At 40.4% G+C, this 15,306-nt stretch overlaps 1 protein-coding gene across 2 annotated transcripts in view; it reads right to left on the bottom strand.

Annotated features, from left to right (window-relative positions):
* Positions 1-9,494, bottom strand: part of LOC114287289 (uncharacterized) — a 31,006-nt gene extending 21,512 nt beyond the window's left edge. The window contains exons 1-3 of one of the 2 annotated variants that reach the window (XR_014332707.1): positions 9,002-9,478; positions 4,684-4,757; positions 3,622-3,705 (exon numbers count right to left, since the gene is read on the bottom strand). Coding sequence is in view for 1 of the 2 variants with exons in the window: in XM_028230600.2 (XP_028086401.1) it covers positions 3,622-3,705; positions 4,684-4,757; positions 9,002-9,143 (300 nt within the window). In the remaining variant the exon portion in view is untranslated. Of the gene's footprint in view, positions 1-3,621; positions 3,706-4,683; positions 4,758-9,001 lie in introns of both variants that reach the window. The other variant, XM_028230600.2, reaches the window with a different exon arrangement.
* Positions 9,495-15,306: the final 5,812 nt, after the last annotated feature.

The raw sequence follows: 15,306 nt of genomic DNA, 5'->3' as shown, positions 1-15,306 counted from the left end.
TAGTGGTAGGTTTATGGTAAATTCTAACAGCCCCCCGCAAACTCAAGGAGGATAGAAACTAACCAACTTGAGTTTGAAGAGAGGAACAAAACAAGAAAATACATAAAAATAAAAAAGGATAGGAGACACTGTATGGTCGTGTCAGACCGTTGGTGAAGACACTGTATGGGGTGTCATAACGTTGTAGAGGACACTGTATGGTGGTGTCAGACCGATGTAGAAGACAGTTTATGGGGTCATGTCGGACCGTTGTAGAAGACAGTTTATGGGGTCATGTCGGACCATTGTAGAAGACAGTTTATGGGGTCATGTCGGACCGTTGTAGAAGACAATGTTGTGACAGTTTACGGAGTCTTGCTGGACCCTTGTAGAAACTAACCGGAATCAATGTCGGGACAGTTTACAGAGTCTTGTCGGACCCTTGGAGAAACTAACCGGAATCTATGTCGGGACAGTTTACAGAGTCTTGTCGGACCCATAAAGGAGCTAAATGTCGGGACAGTTTACAGAGTCTTGTCGGACCCATAAAGGAGCTAACCGGAATCAATGTCGGGACAGTTTACAGAGTCTTGTCGGACCCATAAAAAATCGCATCCTCAAAAGGTGCGCTCAATTTTTCAAAATGCGTGCCATCAAAAAGGCGTGCCCAATCCATAAAAAGGCGTGCCATCAAAAGGCGTGCCCAATTCATCAAAAGGTGTGCCGGACATGATGGCGAGGCACGTGGGCACCTTGGCTTGCGTGCCCGTTTGTCGGCTGGTGGCAAGAGGCGCGCGATGCGCGTGGCGGCCTTGGCTATTTAACCAAGGTTGATGCTGAGGCTGAGGCAGAGAAAAGCTGCGAAAAACCCTCTGAAAAAAAAACTTCGTTGTGCTGAGAGAGAGAGTCTGAAAAACTCTTCGTTGTGCTGAGAGAGAGAGTCTGTAACACTCTGAGAGAGAGAGTCTGTAACACTCTGTTGCCTAGAAAATGGCTTCATCGTCTTCCCGCGGGCTGCTCACCCTCTTTCCCGACCTCAACGAGTCAACAAGAGAGACAACTGGTGCGGTGGCACTGGAACCTCAACCAAGCGCCCCGGAGTTTACTCCGTTGAACTTTCCGATGCGGTCTGTGGAGCAAAGAATGGCAGTGCAGTCGGATGTGGAGGCCAACCAGTATACTTTAAAGACATGTGTGGAAAGCATGACGGCGGTCACAAATTTGTCGAACCGGCTGCAGAGTAGGACAAATGAGGTGCAGCATTTAAATTCCCAGCTGGCTCTGCTCCAACGCATGTATAAGGATGCGCGAGCAGAGATCAGTGTGCTGAAAGCAGAAAATAAGGAGCTGAAGCGGAAGGCCACCGTGATGTTCCGATTTGGAGGGCCGCCATATGCTGCAGTGGACGAGTATGGGGGAGTGAACGTGCTGGGCGGCATGGGAAACACGGAGGCAACACCGTCAAGGACTGTCCAAGACGGAGGCAAGAAGAAGAGACCGGCGGCAGAGTAGAGAAGGGATGTCGGTGTGTGTGGCCGTCTGCAGAAAAGAAAACAAAGCCGTTGTTTTTTTTTTTTTTTTTTTTTTTTTGTGTGTGTAAAATTGTGATCGGGGTTGATCCCTGAGATGAATAAAATATGGTTTGGTGTGCAAAGCTATATGGTATGAATGGAATTGGAAAAAGATTAAAAATAATGTGAAAGAAAAATAAAGAAAGAAATAATAAAAATATAATTGAAATCAAAAATGAAAGATGGGGAAAATAAGGAAAGTGGTTTGGAGAAAATAAATAAAAATAATGGATTTTGAAAAGTAATCAAAATATATATACTAATGAAAAGGAATCAAAATATATAGGAATCAGAATAGATATATAGACATATAGATATATATATATATATATTTTTGTTTTTTTTTTTTTTTTTTTTTTAATTTTTTTTTTTTTGATTTGTGGTAAAGTAAATGTGTGAAAAATGACCTGCCGTGTGAATGGGATCTCTCTCTTGTCACATGGGGCGGTCTCTATGTGGGATAAAATAAAATAAAAAGAAAGTGGGAGTGGTGGAAAAGTATGATTGACAGAGAGAAGGCATGTGGGTGGTTGGCCATGTCCAGTGGGATGCATGTTGAGTATCAAATTAGAGAGAGAGAGAGATGAGAGTTGAGTGGATTACATGATGAAGATGATGATAAAATGAAAAAAAAAAAAATTAGTTGTGTAATGGTGTGGCTTTATTTAAAAAGTGAACTTTGTCCCTGAGTTTGAGGTTGTGCTAGGAGAATATTGTATTTCCTCATGCGCAACTGATGCAGAGCATTGGAGAAGTCTCGATCACCAGAAATTAACAAATAATTTTCGGGCGCAGAATTGTCCACCGCCCAGAATAACATGTCCACCAGAATCTTTTTGTCGCTCGCATCTTTAACACCTGCAGGGACGTGATTTAAGGAGATGCCGGTGCTGTTGAGGGCTTGTTTGGACAGAGGAGGGAATACCAGTGGTGTTTCGAAGCTCACAAGGCGGGTCTGCAACTATGGAAGATAAGGAGGAGGAAGAGGGCCGTCTGTTGGGTGCGACTCGGAGCCGGCTTGCGACTCGGAGCGTTCGATTTCTTCGACAGTGATCACGACGGTCGGATCACGGCGGAGGAACTCCACGCGGTGTTCGCCGTTGGAGCTGCGAGTCCGACCCAGAGGCCCGAGTTGCGGCCGAGTTCAGCCCCGGACTCGTCACTCTCGATGGACACGCCGACGATTGGAAAAACGTTGCTGGGTTCGAGTTCTCTCTCCTCCCTGCTCTAGACCCACATCCAGATCACGAGTACAAAGGTGGAAAAATGATTGTAAAGGCTTTGCACGATGGGAAAGATGTTTACTTCATGTTGCAAATCGATGGAGACTATGTCTACTCAAAAGGGGATGGCACCAAATGCCCATCTGTTGCTCTGATGTTTCAAGTTGGAGAGAGTGCCACCTATCATCATATGGGTGGATGTAAAGAATCCCCAAACAGCGCGAGTTGCCATGGCTATGAAGTCGATATTATGCATTTCTGGTATGTGTTGAAAAACTCCAGCGGGCAGCGAAGGCAAGGTTGCCGGCCGGCTGCCCGCCGGAAAAAAAGAGTATAGGCCTAAATCTTATGGCTCTGATACCATGTAAAAAAATAGATGTATTATTGATTGATATCTTGATGTTGTACAAGATTGATGTTGTAGTATATATTACAATTACAAGGATTCCTATTATATAGGAGTGTGTTTGGGAGTAGGTGGAGAGTAGGTGAAGTGGAGGTGGTAGTGGTGTAGTGGGTTAGGTTTAGTGGAGTAGGTGAGGTGGTAGTGGTAGGTTTATGGTAAATTCTAACATTTATTCTATTAGCATTATACTCTATATTACATTAATCTTGTAACTTCACAGAAGCATGGTGTACATATGACTACCAGTATCCAAATATTTGGCACTCAGGACAATGAAACAATTTTTTGTGCAAGACAACAGGACAAAAAGTGTCAGCATGGTGAAAACTCTGATAGTGGAGAACCTGTACATTTATGGCATTTAATTTTGAGAAAGAATCGCATGACAAGATTAAAGTGAATTTCACGTATAACTTATGCAAAATTTCTTTGCAGTACATACAACATCAAGATGTTGCTCCCCGCTGATATCCATGGCATCAAGACTGAGTATAGAACATGGAAGGGCTGGAAAAGTGACATCAAACTGCACTTTCAAATAGAACACAGAAAATGTATCAATTATCCAAATAGAATGGAGAAAATGTACCAATCAGTTATAAGGACAATTAAGGTGAAACAAACAGTTGGGCAATTCACACATAAATAAATATACGGTGCAGATTGGACAAACACTTTCAATGGTAGGCGGAATTTTTAAAAGCAAATGCATAACGCAAGGCATTTTATCCCTTCTGAGGTGAGGCGAAAGCCCTAAAATGTCAAGGAGTAAGCATTTCGAATTTAAATTTTTATATTTAGTAGATAAATTAAATATTTTAAAACACTAAAAAAATATTTATAATAAATATAAAGGTGCAAATACTCTTGTCTTCAATGCTTCATTTCAATGCAAAGAGGGAAGCTTGGCCTAATTGAAGTGATATTGGCATTCTTAGCTTTAGTGATCGAGCTTCTCAACCTTAACTTTTTGTTTTTCTTGCTTGGTCATTTACTTAACTTTTCCTATGGAATATGGTTGCATAAGAGGTTCCTTTTTTTTTTTTTTTTTTTGTATCTTTTATGTTTAAACCATCTACTAGACTAAGTCTAACAAAAGCTTAAGACAAGCTCTTCACATGCGTACTCCGCATATGTTTATACGCAAAATCCATACAAGGTGCACCTAAACCGCATGTCTCGAACTGTGATGCACAAGTCTTTGGAGAGTATAGCCTAAAAATCAAAGCTTTGATGTGTTTTGCCGTAGGCTTGTTTTGAGGCTAGCCTCAACAAAGCCTTTTAAAAATTTGATGGTGGATCTGACAAAAATATATCATGCCGTTATTTATATACAAAAATTATCAAAAGCCCAACAAAAAGACACATTTCAAAAATTAAAATTATTCAAAATGCAGAATCACGAGTACCACAAGAGTTATTCAAAATCCATCTAAAATGGTTATGGTAGAATAGATAGAGCAATGCTTTCCAAACATTATATAGAAATGAAAAGAAAAATTACATTAATGCGTAGGGTTTCTCCTCTTGAGGTATCTACTAATAGCTGTGTCTCAGTTACAGTATAGAGATATAATCCTGCAACAAAGAAGAATTGTGTAGATAAATTAATGACGAACAAATGAAGTATGCACTTTGACAATGGAAGCAAGGAAGGAAATCAAATAGAAGAAGATAAGGACCAATAATGTATTATGGTATTAGAAACTAAAAAGTACGATGTAAAGGCAATAAAAATTCAGGAACCATACATGCAAGAGCATTATGCAAGAGCATTATGATTCTGCAGTGCTAAGGTGAACTAGTAAAAGCAGACCCTCCTACAAGAAAATACAACCATAAAAATATGGGTCTAGAGTAAAAGAATAGCATTTATCACTTAAACTATGAGCGCAGTTAAAGATGATGATAAAGATCGATTAACATTGAAATTGTCCTAGTGGGGGTGAATAAGACAATTCTAATATTTTTTGTTTCTAGTCCTTAAACCCCAATTTCAAACCTTCTGATTACTTGCAGTTATAGTTTGTATTGTTCTCAATATAGTTACTTTCCAACTCCTTAAACTATTCTCTTGATAATGGTAATTTTGGATTACTTAAACTTTATATACCACAAACATTATTCATTCAAATGTTAATCTCTTATGATCATATTCAAACATACATTCAATCTAGATTAGCATATCCAATTATGGATTCATCTCATACATTCAAAGCATATTATAAAATAACATGCAAGTAATGTAAAAGATGAACACCAAGATTTATAGTGGTTCAGCACACCCTTGTGCCTACATCCACTCTTGGCCTACCTTGCTAGCTTCAATCCACAAATCACAACAGGTTTTTACTAGGGTCACCATATTTACTAAAGTGTTCAACCCATTTTATGTTTATGGAAGAGGTTAGGGTGTAACCTAGTGAAAACCCCCATGTGGTTTTACACAGAGCACTTTACACACTGATGTTTAAAAATAACCAAAAAGCCCTCTTAGGTTTCTGGACTAAAGTGCACAATTAACATCATTAACGAAATTCAAAAGTACTTTTATACCCTCCTTGTTGTAACATAGTCGTCTTCTCTTTTTACAGTCATAACCATATTCAACCCGCAACTTCACCAAATACACATACCGAAATACATATAAAAATATACTTGTGTATATACATATTAATTTTATATACTAAAGCTTGATATGCGAGTAAACAAACAATGGAGAATTTGGAGATAAAGTGATAGGAGAAAGGAACTGATCCACCATTATAGTGAGTCAAACTTGCCTTTTAGTAGTCCCACGCTCACCAGTCATACCAATAGCATCTTGGTAGTAATGCGTCCAAAGAACAAAGAGAAGGAGGCTATGGCGGGGGTTTGGGAGGGGAGTTGGAAATGTCGAGAGGGTCAGGGGAGGGGAGAAGCATTGATAATGGTAGGGGAGGTGGGGGAAGAGGTCGGGGGTGGCGGGAAAGGTCGGGGAGGAGGGAGGGAGTGGCAAGGGAGGTTGGGGAGGAGAGAGTCGGTGGATAGGAGGTCAAGAAGGAAGGAGGTAGTGGTGAGGAAGGTAGTTAGCAGGGGTGGGCGGGGTGATGGGAGGGGTAAGGGGATTAGAGTTTGAAGGTAGAGACAAAAAGAAGGGCAATTTTGTCTTTATAATTGAGATTTGACTTTAACTTTTGGGTAATTCTACTTACACCACATATTTATCTCCTTACACCCTATTTCTTATTACACCACCTTTCGTCTTATTACACTCTCTATAATTCCCAATACATCATCGCCCCTACCAATTCATCCTCTCTTTACACCCATTCACATTTAAAACCCATAATTTCATCCCGCCACCTCTTACTATTGTCTCCTCCACCTTCACTACCACCACCAGTCATCCTTCGCCACTACCCAGTCCCCATCCCCTCACCACCCCTGCAACCACAGTCCCACCATCGGCCAACCGTCCTCCATCTCTGACAACCCTGCCCCACCCATTCCCTTTGTTCTCGCCACCTCTCCTCTCCAGAATTGCCGTCCAGCCCTTTCTTCCACCACTTGCGTACCATCTCTTCTTCCCCACTAATCGCGACACCCTAGATTTGAAGCTTCTTTCTCTCTCTCTCTCTCTCGCACGCGCGCGATAGTAGAAGGCATGAGGGATTTGTGAAGTGGTTTAAGATAGAGATGGGTCATCACTGGGAGAAGAATAGGGGCAGAGGAGGGGGACAGAAGGGGAGATGAGACGGCGAAGGAAGAGAGTAGACAGGGAGTCATAGCGGTGGAGGATGACTAGGAAAGCGATTGCAGCGGAGGGACAGAGGGTCGAGGTGGTCAGAAATGGCAGTTATGAGGGAAGTCGAAAGGAGGTGGTAGTGGAGGACGCCGGTGAGGGGCTGGTTGTCGAAGGTGCTAGGGGATTAGACGAGAGCTATTAGAAGTGGGACCTTGGTAGGGGGAGGGCTATCGAGATGGGCGAACGGTAGGCGAGGGCTACTGGAGGTAGGAGAAGAGTAAAGGAGAGAGAGGACGGTAGGGGAGGGCTACCGGAGGTGGGAGAAGAGTAAAGGAGAGAGAGAGAGAGAGAGAGAGAGAGAGAGAAGGATAGTGGGTGGGGTGAGAAATTGTTGGTGCAATTTTTCGGGTTTACGGATCAATTGTTAATTTTACAAAAAAAGATAATATTGTGATATAAAATAAAATTGACGGGTGTAATGAGTTCTTTTTGTGGTGTAAGTAGAATCACCCTTAACTTTTTTAAAAAATCTTTTCTTTGCTCTATAAACAGGCTCGTGTGACACAATTTTTGTCTCTTTGGATGAAAAATGTAACGGTACCAATTTAGTTCAAAACTACATAAGCGGTATATGCCTATTTTTAAAAGATAGAGAAAGTAAAGTGCTGCCTGATCATATCACAAGGTAGTAAAGTAGATTTTTCCCAATGTAAAACGTAAACGTTGGCTTCAAGAAGGAGAACCAATACCCTTAAGCCCAAATTATTGCTATGTGAAACTAGTGGGGTGTATGATACACAATAGAGTATATTCTACAATACAAGAATGAGTATTATACCTTCCACAAACAAAGAATTTCAAGACTTCCTTTGAGCAAGCTCTTTCAAGACTTGAATTAAAGACATAAAGGTTACCCTCTCTATCTAAGGTAGGATTCACACTGAATATCTGTATGAGGTGTATAAGAAATGTATGAACACTCACTAAGTGCCTTTTTTCATCAAGAAACCCCAGATAGGGGTCATAGGTAACAATAGCCATGCCTCCAACAACTATTTTTTAAATGTATCCGTTGCATGGCTGATCATATTGTGGTCGACGATCATAGCCACTGTGACAACCATACTGTGGTCAACCCCTTTTGGGCTCTCGAGATTTTCATTATAGTCAACCACGTCCATCAAAACTGTGGGATTGACTAAACCTACACTATAGACCTTCCTATGATAGATCAGAAACCCTGGTATGGTTGACCAAGCTGACAAACTTAGGCCTATATGTAGCATTTGGTCAATACTAACTTGATCATTCCTTGTCCAAAACCTTTTTCATGCCGATGAACCTCTTCCATAGCATTTCTTCCATGCCAATGAAATTCTCCTTTAGCACTTCAAGCTTCCAAGGGGATATAGGCCATGCAATATGCTCTCCTCACGCCATTAGGTTCTCCCTAAAATTATGCATACAAGTCATGAAATTGTTAACTTAATATCTAACACTAGTACTAACACCAACAAACATCAATTTTGGCATGGGGCTGATTAAACTTAACAACCATAAATTCAATCTTCCCTTACAATAATCTATAGATATGTGATTTCAAACTGCATAAAAATGTCCAACTAACTTCAACATCCAACAGCACTTCTTTTGAAATGAAGTTAAACCAAGATGGAATCACTCCAAACCATACTCCCCAACCCCGCTACCCCCCCTCCCCAAGCCTGCTCCCCAAACTAACAAAACATGCTATTTTTCCGAATCCAAATATTCATCATATGCACCAAAATTAATCAGGTTCATGCAACATTCAATTCGCAGAACCTAGCAAACCTAAAGTTAGAGTTTTAGCCAACGCCCACAAACACACAACCATTGTACAACATTTTTTCTTTAACCACGAATCTCTTATACCAAAGCAAATTGCTGACAATAGACGCTTGCCAAAATGAAATGCTGGCAATACAGAAGATCATGTACTATCTCATGAATTAATTATAGCAGTTAGTTTCAGATCCAAGTAGGTCCAATAAATATCAAACAAAACACAAAATTTACAAATTTAAAAATAAAAAAGAGGGGTAATGGGACAAACTGAGCTCGGAGATGAAGAGGAGGAACATGACGATGGAGGAGGCGAGGGTGATGACACCGCCGGAGAGGGTCCTGCTGTAGAAATCCTCATTGATCTTCGGATAGGTGTCCAAGCTCCGAATTTTGCTCATTACATTGTCCATTTCGTATTCAACCCTTGATTGCTCTTCAAATTATCTAACAATCTATCTTATGCAAATCAATCAATCTTAAACACCTCGTTGAATCGAAATTGATGTGAATTATGATTAACGAGGTGTTTAAGAGAGGTCGAGTCGAGACCAACCAAGGTCCTTCTCTTGTTCTGTTTCTCTCTCTTTTCTCTTCTTTATCGTACGAGATCAAAGTTAACAGAGAGACTCGCCGGCGAATAGAGCGCCACCCCCCTTATCTTCCGCTGTTCAATCTACGGATTGACTGACATGCCCCTGTTCTGTGTATTTCTTTTCAGTATTTATCGTTTGACCCTCGAATTTTTGGATATTCAGATATTTGTGTGAGAGAAAAACATACCAACCGAGTAACCTGTCATCCACCGTCTTTTCAAATTTAGGTGAATTGAAAAATATCAAATTATATTTATCAGCTTAGTTAGTGGATATAGATTAAATAGTTCGTAAAAATTAATGGATAGTGTGGAGATATATTTTCTGAGTACCAATACGTGGTAAGGTGACGTCGACGTGTCAGCCGAGGTGCCACGTGTCCTGATCGTGACGCCGAGGTGATCTCGGCAAGGCCGAGGTTATCTCCGAAGATATCGGAATCCGAGATAAGCGGATAAAGGACAAGAGTCCTAAAATAAGAGAGGGAACTCAACCTAGATATGGATAAGAGTCCTAGATTGGGAGAAGACTTCGGTTTGGGTAAAGATAAGACTCTTAGAGAGTTTATCCTAATCTTACTGGGAGTCCAAGATTAGCAGTAATCCTGAGTCCGTAGAAGTTAGGCTTCTATTGGGACTAGGTTTATGTTGGCTATAAAAGAGAGGCACCCCCATGGGTCTAAGGTATGCTTTTGATACTCAAGCTTGTGAGTTTAGTACTTGATTATCTTTGAGAGATATACTGACTTGATCGTCGGAGCGCCTCCGAGTGGACGAACCACCGCGGGATTCTTATATTTCTATTGTAGGTCAGTCAGGTGCCATCTATTCTGCCGGTGCTCTCCAGCTGGTTACTAAGCGGGCAGTGTGGTCAGAAAATTACTCACACAATTTGGCGCCGTCTGTGGGAAAGAAAGAAGAATAGATGGCCAATGATGGACAGAAGGATCAGACAGGAAACAACGCTCCTGCTGGAAATGCGAGATCTATCAACATCGACGTTGAAGGAGATAACCGCAACACAGAAACTCATGGCCAGAGTCACGGAGTGAAAGACGCCGGCCAGGAAGGTGACGCACCAAAGACAACAGATCGAAGCGGATACTACAACGAAGATGACCTCCAGGTATGGAAGGATAAATACCTGTGGTGGAACGAAGACCCTTCTAGAAGGGATGCAAAGACAGGGGCCATGAGCGCTCCCAAGGAGATAACATTCAAGTATAGAAGAACTCATCCCGAGTGAGCAGATCCCGGATCCGAGAAGACATGATCTCAGCCTAGATAAGTAGGCCCGAGAAGACGAGAGCTCAACCTAAATGAGCAGATCCCGAATTCCAGATCCCGGATCCTAGAAGACATGATCTCAGCCTAGATGAGTAGGTCCGAGAAGAGAAGAGCTCAACCTGAGTAAGCAGATCCAAGATTCTAGTAGACAAGATCTCGGCACTTAAGTCTGAAAAGAGAAGAGCACAATGAGTAGATCTCAGATCCCAGAAGATAAAAATGAAACACACAAGATCAGACCAAAGTTGGCCAGAATTGAGAAGTATGCTAGGGTCGAGGAGGACATGTCGGGAACAAAGGCGTCAGAACAAGAAAAGAGAAACAGCTCGTCGATGCGAGGCCGAAAATCAAACTCAGGTTGGAGCCAAGTAAGATCAATAGAGAAACCAAGGCTGACAACCTCGGCTTGAATTCAACCTCGGCGACAAGGTCAAAGCTACATGTATGGTGAGAACCCAAGTGGATTTTAAGTTCACACTGGGGGGCAGAGAGAAGAAGAATGCGTTTACCACTTGTTGAAATTTGTAGCAATTTACAAGTTAGTTAAACCGATGTGATGCTTAACGCTTGTTGAAATTTGTAGCAATTTACAAGTTGAAGTTAAGCCGAGATAATTGTTCACCTTCACTTGTTGAAATTTGTAGCAATTTACAAGTTGAAGTTAAACCGAAGTAATGCTTAACGCTTGTTGAAATTTGTAACAATTTACAAGTTGAAGTTAAGCCCGTATAATTGTTTATCTTCACTTATTGAAATTTGTAACAATTTACAAGTTGAAGTTAAACCGAAGTAATGCTTAACGCTTGTTGAAATTTGTAGCAATTTACAAGTTGAAGTTAAGCCGAGATCATTGTTTACCTTCACTTGTTGAAATTTGTAGCAATTTACAAGTTGAAGTTAAGCCGGGATCATTATTTACCATCACTTGTTGAAATTTGTAGCAATTTACAAATTGAAGTTAAACCGAAGTAATGCTTAACGCTTGTTAAAATTTGTAGCAATTTACAAGTTGAAGTTAAGCCGAGATCATTGTTTACCTTCACTTGTTGAAATTTGTAGCAATTTACAAGTTGAAGTTAAGCCGAGATCATTGTTTACCTTCACTTGTTGAAATTTGTAGCAATTTACAAGTTGAAGTTAAGTCGAGATCATTATTTACCTTCACTTGTTGAAATTTGTAGCAATTTACAAGTTGAAGTTAAGCCGACATACATTATTTAACACTTGTAGAAATTTGTAGCAATTTACAAGTAAATCATTGTTTAGCACTTGTTATAACTTAAGAAAAGTTTACGAAGTTGAGATTAAACTAGCATATGTTTATCCTTGTTGAAATTTGTAAGCAATTTACAAGACAAGTACTTGCCGAAGAAAAACGTCAGGTGGCATAACCGAGGTGTGTCACCCCGAGAAGATTGCACAAAAAAAGAAAAGTACATAAGACATGCAAAATATTCTAAGTATAGAATCATGCAAGAGCAGTTAAAAGAAGATCAAGACAAAATTTATGGTGATTGACACGCCCTCGCCATACAATATCATCTTGGAAAGGCCATAGTTGCATGCAATGGGGGCAGTTCTCTCAACATTACACCAACTACCGCGGTTCCCAACAGAACATGGGATTGAAGAAGTCAGAGGGGATCAACTGCAGGCGGAGAATTGCTCCATGGCAGCAATGAAATCCACCTGCAGCATTCAAGAACCAGAGAAGGCAGAGATTAAAAACGAGGACATAGAGGTACTAGATGATGTCGGCAAGGAGCCAGCCGAGAAAAGTAAATAGGCACTGAGGAAAATCCTCGTCCAGGAGGGGGATGAAGAATGCTTCTTTCTTCTCAGCTTAGGCTTAGCCGAAGAAGAAGAAAGGGAATTGGAAGCTTTTTTGAGAACAAACATTGAGGTATTTGCTTGGACACCTTACGAAATGCCTGGTATTGACCCCGAGGTCACTTGCCACCAACCGAACGTCGACAGAGTAAGAGGACCGACGTTGATGCACGTTAAAGTAGTAGAGGAAAAAGTAGACAGACTTCTGGAGCCCAGGGCCATCCGAGAAGTCAATTACCCGACATGGCTATCAAATATAGTGGAAGAAGGAATGATCAAAGAGCAAGGAATGTTAACATCGGCCAACAACAGACATTTTTTCAAAAGCAAAAAAAAGCATTGGCAGTTAGCTAGAAGAGCTTCTCTACCATTATCTCGGCAACAATTTTAAGAAGAGACGTGGTTCTAAGACTATGCAGAAAAACAGAAACGAAAGCAAGATTCTGAAAAAAGACACAGAAAACAGAAACAAGAATGTAATTCATAATTAAGAATGGTGATGAAGTTATCAGGAAATCAAGACAAAAAGATTGCACAAGTGTGTCAAGCCAAGAACAGTGGTAGAAATCAACAGATGTGTGAACAGTGTGTATTCAAGAAGATGATTTGGAAACAACGGGTAACAAAGCAATGGTGATGAACAATGAAGCAGAGCTTATTGGAAAGCAACAAGAAATAAAACCAGGAGAAACAGTGGCTTACCAGAAAGAGGGAAGCCGAAATGAGAATTGCCGAAGTCTAACGACAATGATAGAATGACGTAAGCTTCACTGGAGGAGAGGAACGAAGACAGTTGCAGAAGCTTGAAAGCTTGGAACAATGATAGATTTAAGCAAAAGAGCTATAAAGAGAAAAAGCCAGAGGATTGAATGAAAAAAGAGAAAAATAGTCAAGAAGACGACAAAGTTCAAGAATAAAGCCAAGTGCACAGACACTAAGTAAGTATGTGAAGAACAAGAAAGTAATGAACCAGACATGATACTAGCAACAGAAAGCGAATATGACAAGAACAAGTGCCAGGCATTCAAACAATTCAAGACTTGAAGACAGATGAAAATAGAAAGCAACAGATGGCAAATAAACAGATTTAAAGTAAATCAAAAGAGTTATGAAAGATTGAGCTTAATAGCAAGTAAAGAGTTTATGAACCTACAAAGTGAAATGAACGCTGATATGAAAATCGTCGGAGTCAAATAGATGACTGGAAATTGGGAACTCACCAGAGAGTGTGAGTGAAGCAGTTGCAAAGCTCTTGGAGTTTACAAATTAATGGAACCAGAACCTCTGCTAGGAGGTGCGATTTCAAGCAGCTTGGAAAACATGAAACTTGATTCTTGACACCAGTGGACAGTAAAACTTCGAGATCGGCGAGTTTGATCTCGGACAGAGGGGCACAGATGAACGAACAATGTAGGTTCCATCACCTCAGAATGCCGAGGTAATAGAACCTAGGGGGCAGTTGTGGGGATATATTTTCTGAGTACCAACACGTAGCAAGGTGACGCCGACGTGTCAGCCGAGGTGCCACGTGTCCTGGTCGTGACGCTGAGGTGATCTCGACAAGGCCGAGGTTATCTCCGAAGATATCGGAATCCGAGATAAGCGGATAAAGGACAAGAGTCCTAGAATAAAGAGGGAACTCAACCTAGATATGGACAAGAGTCCTAGATTGGGAGAAGACTTCAGTTTGGGTAAATATAAGACTCTTAGAGAGTTTATCCTAATCTTACTGGGAGTCCAAGATTAGTAGTAATCCTGAGTCCATAGAAGTTAGGCTTCTATTGGGACTAGGTTTATGTTGGCTATAAAAGAGAGGCACCCCCATGGGTCTAAGGTATGCTTTTGATACTCAAGCTTGTGAGTTTAGTACTTGATTATCTTTGAGAGATATACTGACTTGATCGTCGGAGTGCCCCCGGGTGGACGAACCACCGCGGGATTCTTATATTTCTGTTGCAGGTCAGTCAGGTGCCATCTATTCTGCTGGTGCTCTCTAGCTGGTTACTAAGCGGGTAGTGTGGTCAGAAAATTACTCACACAGATAGACATAAATATATTTGACGCTTTATTTTATTTTTTTTAGAACTATTTTTAGAGTATTGTTTTTACAAATTTGATTCTTATTGGAGTTCAAAATTTTTTATAATTAAAATAAAAGCCAAACTTTCATATTTCATAAAATAGTTGATATTATTACTAGTAAAATGTTCTTTTTTTTAACATTATTTTCTTAAAGGAGGTTAACAAGTTGGGTTGACAGTTTTAGAAAATTTTCATTTGCATCCATTTGCCTATGCTATCAAAATCGCTTAAAATAGGTGAATTTGGTCGTATTGGTCGATTTTGATAGATTAATCGGATCTGTGAGCATCCATAATACTAAGGACATCGAGAAAAAATTACAAATCAAGCAAGGGATCACTTGTTATTATAAATGAAAACAAAAATAAATAAATGTTCGATTATAGTTGAGATGATAATTAAGGGTGGATTGATGTGGTTGTTAGAGTTGGTGGTCACAATATTGCTAAACGTCATGAGATTGTTGGAGGGTTGCCAAAAGGTAACCGAAAGTCACGACAATAGTCGACTAGTCAATGAAAAGTTACTAAAAGGTAGCCATAACTCATTAGTAAAAAGATCGGTTAGCAGCAAGTTGTAAGCGGTGGTCATAGTAATAGTGGGCAATGGTTGAAAATAGTTAAAGAGAGGAGTATGTGAAAAAATAAATAAATTACATTTCTAACCCTCGATATTTCATCTTAATTTCGCTTTGGTTTACCATATTTTAATTGTAACAATGAAATATTTAGACTTAGGTCCTCCTAATAACATCTCTTGTGGTTGTCAACAAGTATCACATA

The sequence above is a fragment of the Camellia sinensis genome, chromosome 6 (assembly GCF_055761805.1).
Source record: "Camellia sinensis isolate YWXY chromosome 6, ASM5576180v1, whole genome shotgun sequence".
Classification (NCBI taxonomy): Eukaryota; Viridiplantae; Streptophyta; class Magnoliopsida; order Ericales; family Theaceae; genus Camellia; species Camellia sinensis.
This window is presented reverse-complemented; position numbering and strand designations above follow the sequence as displayed.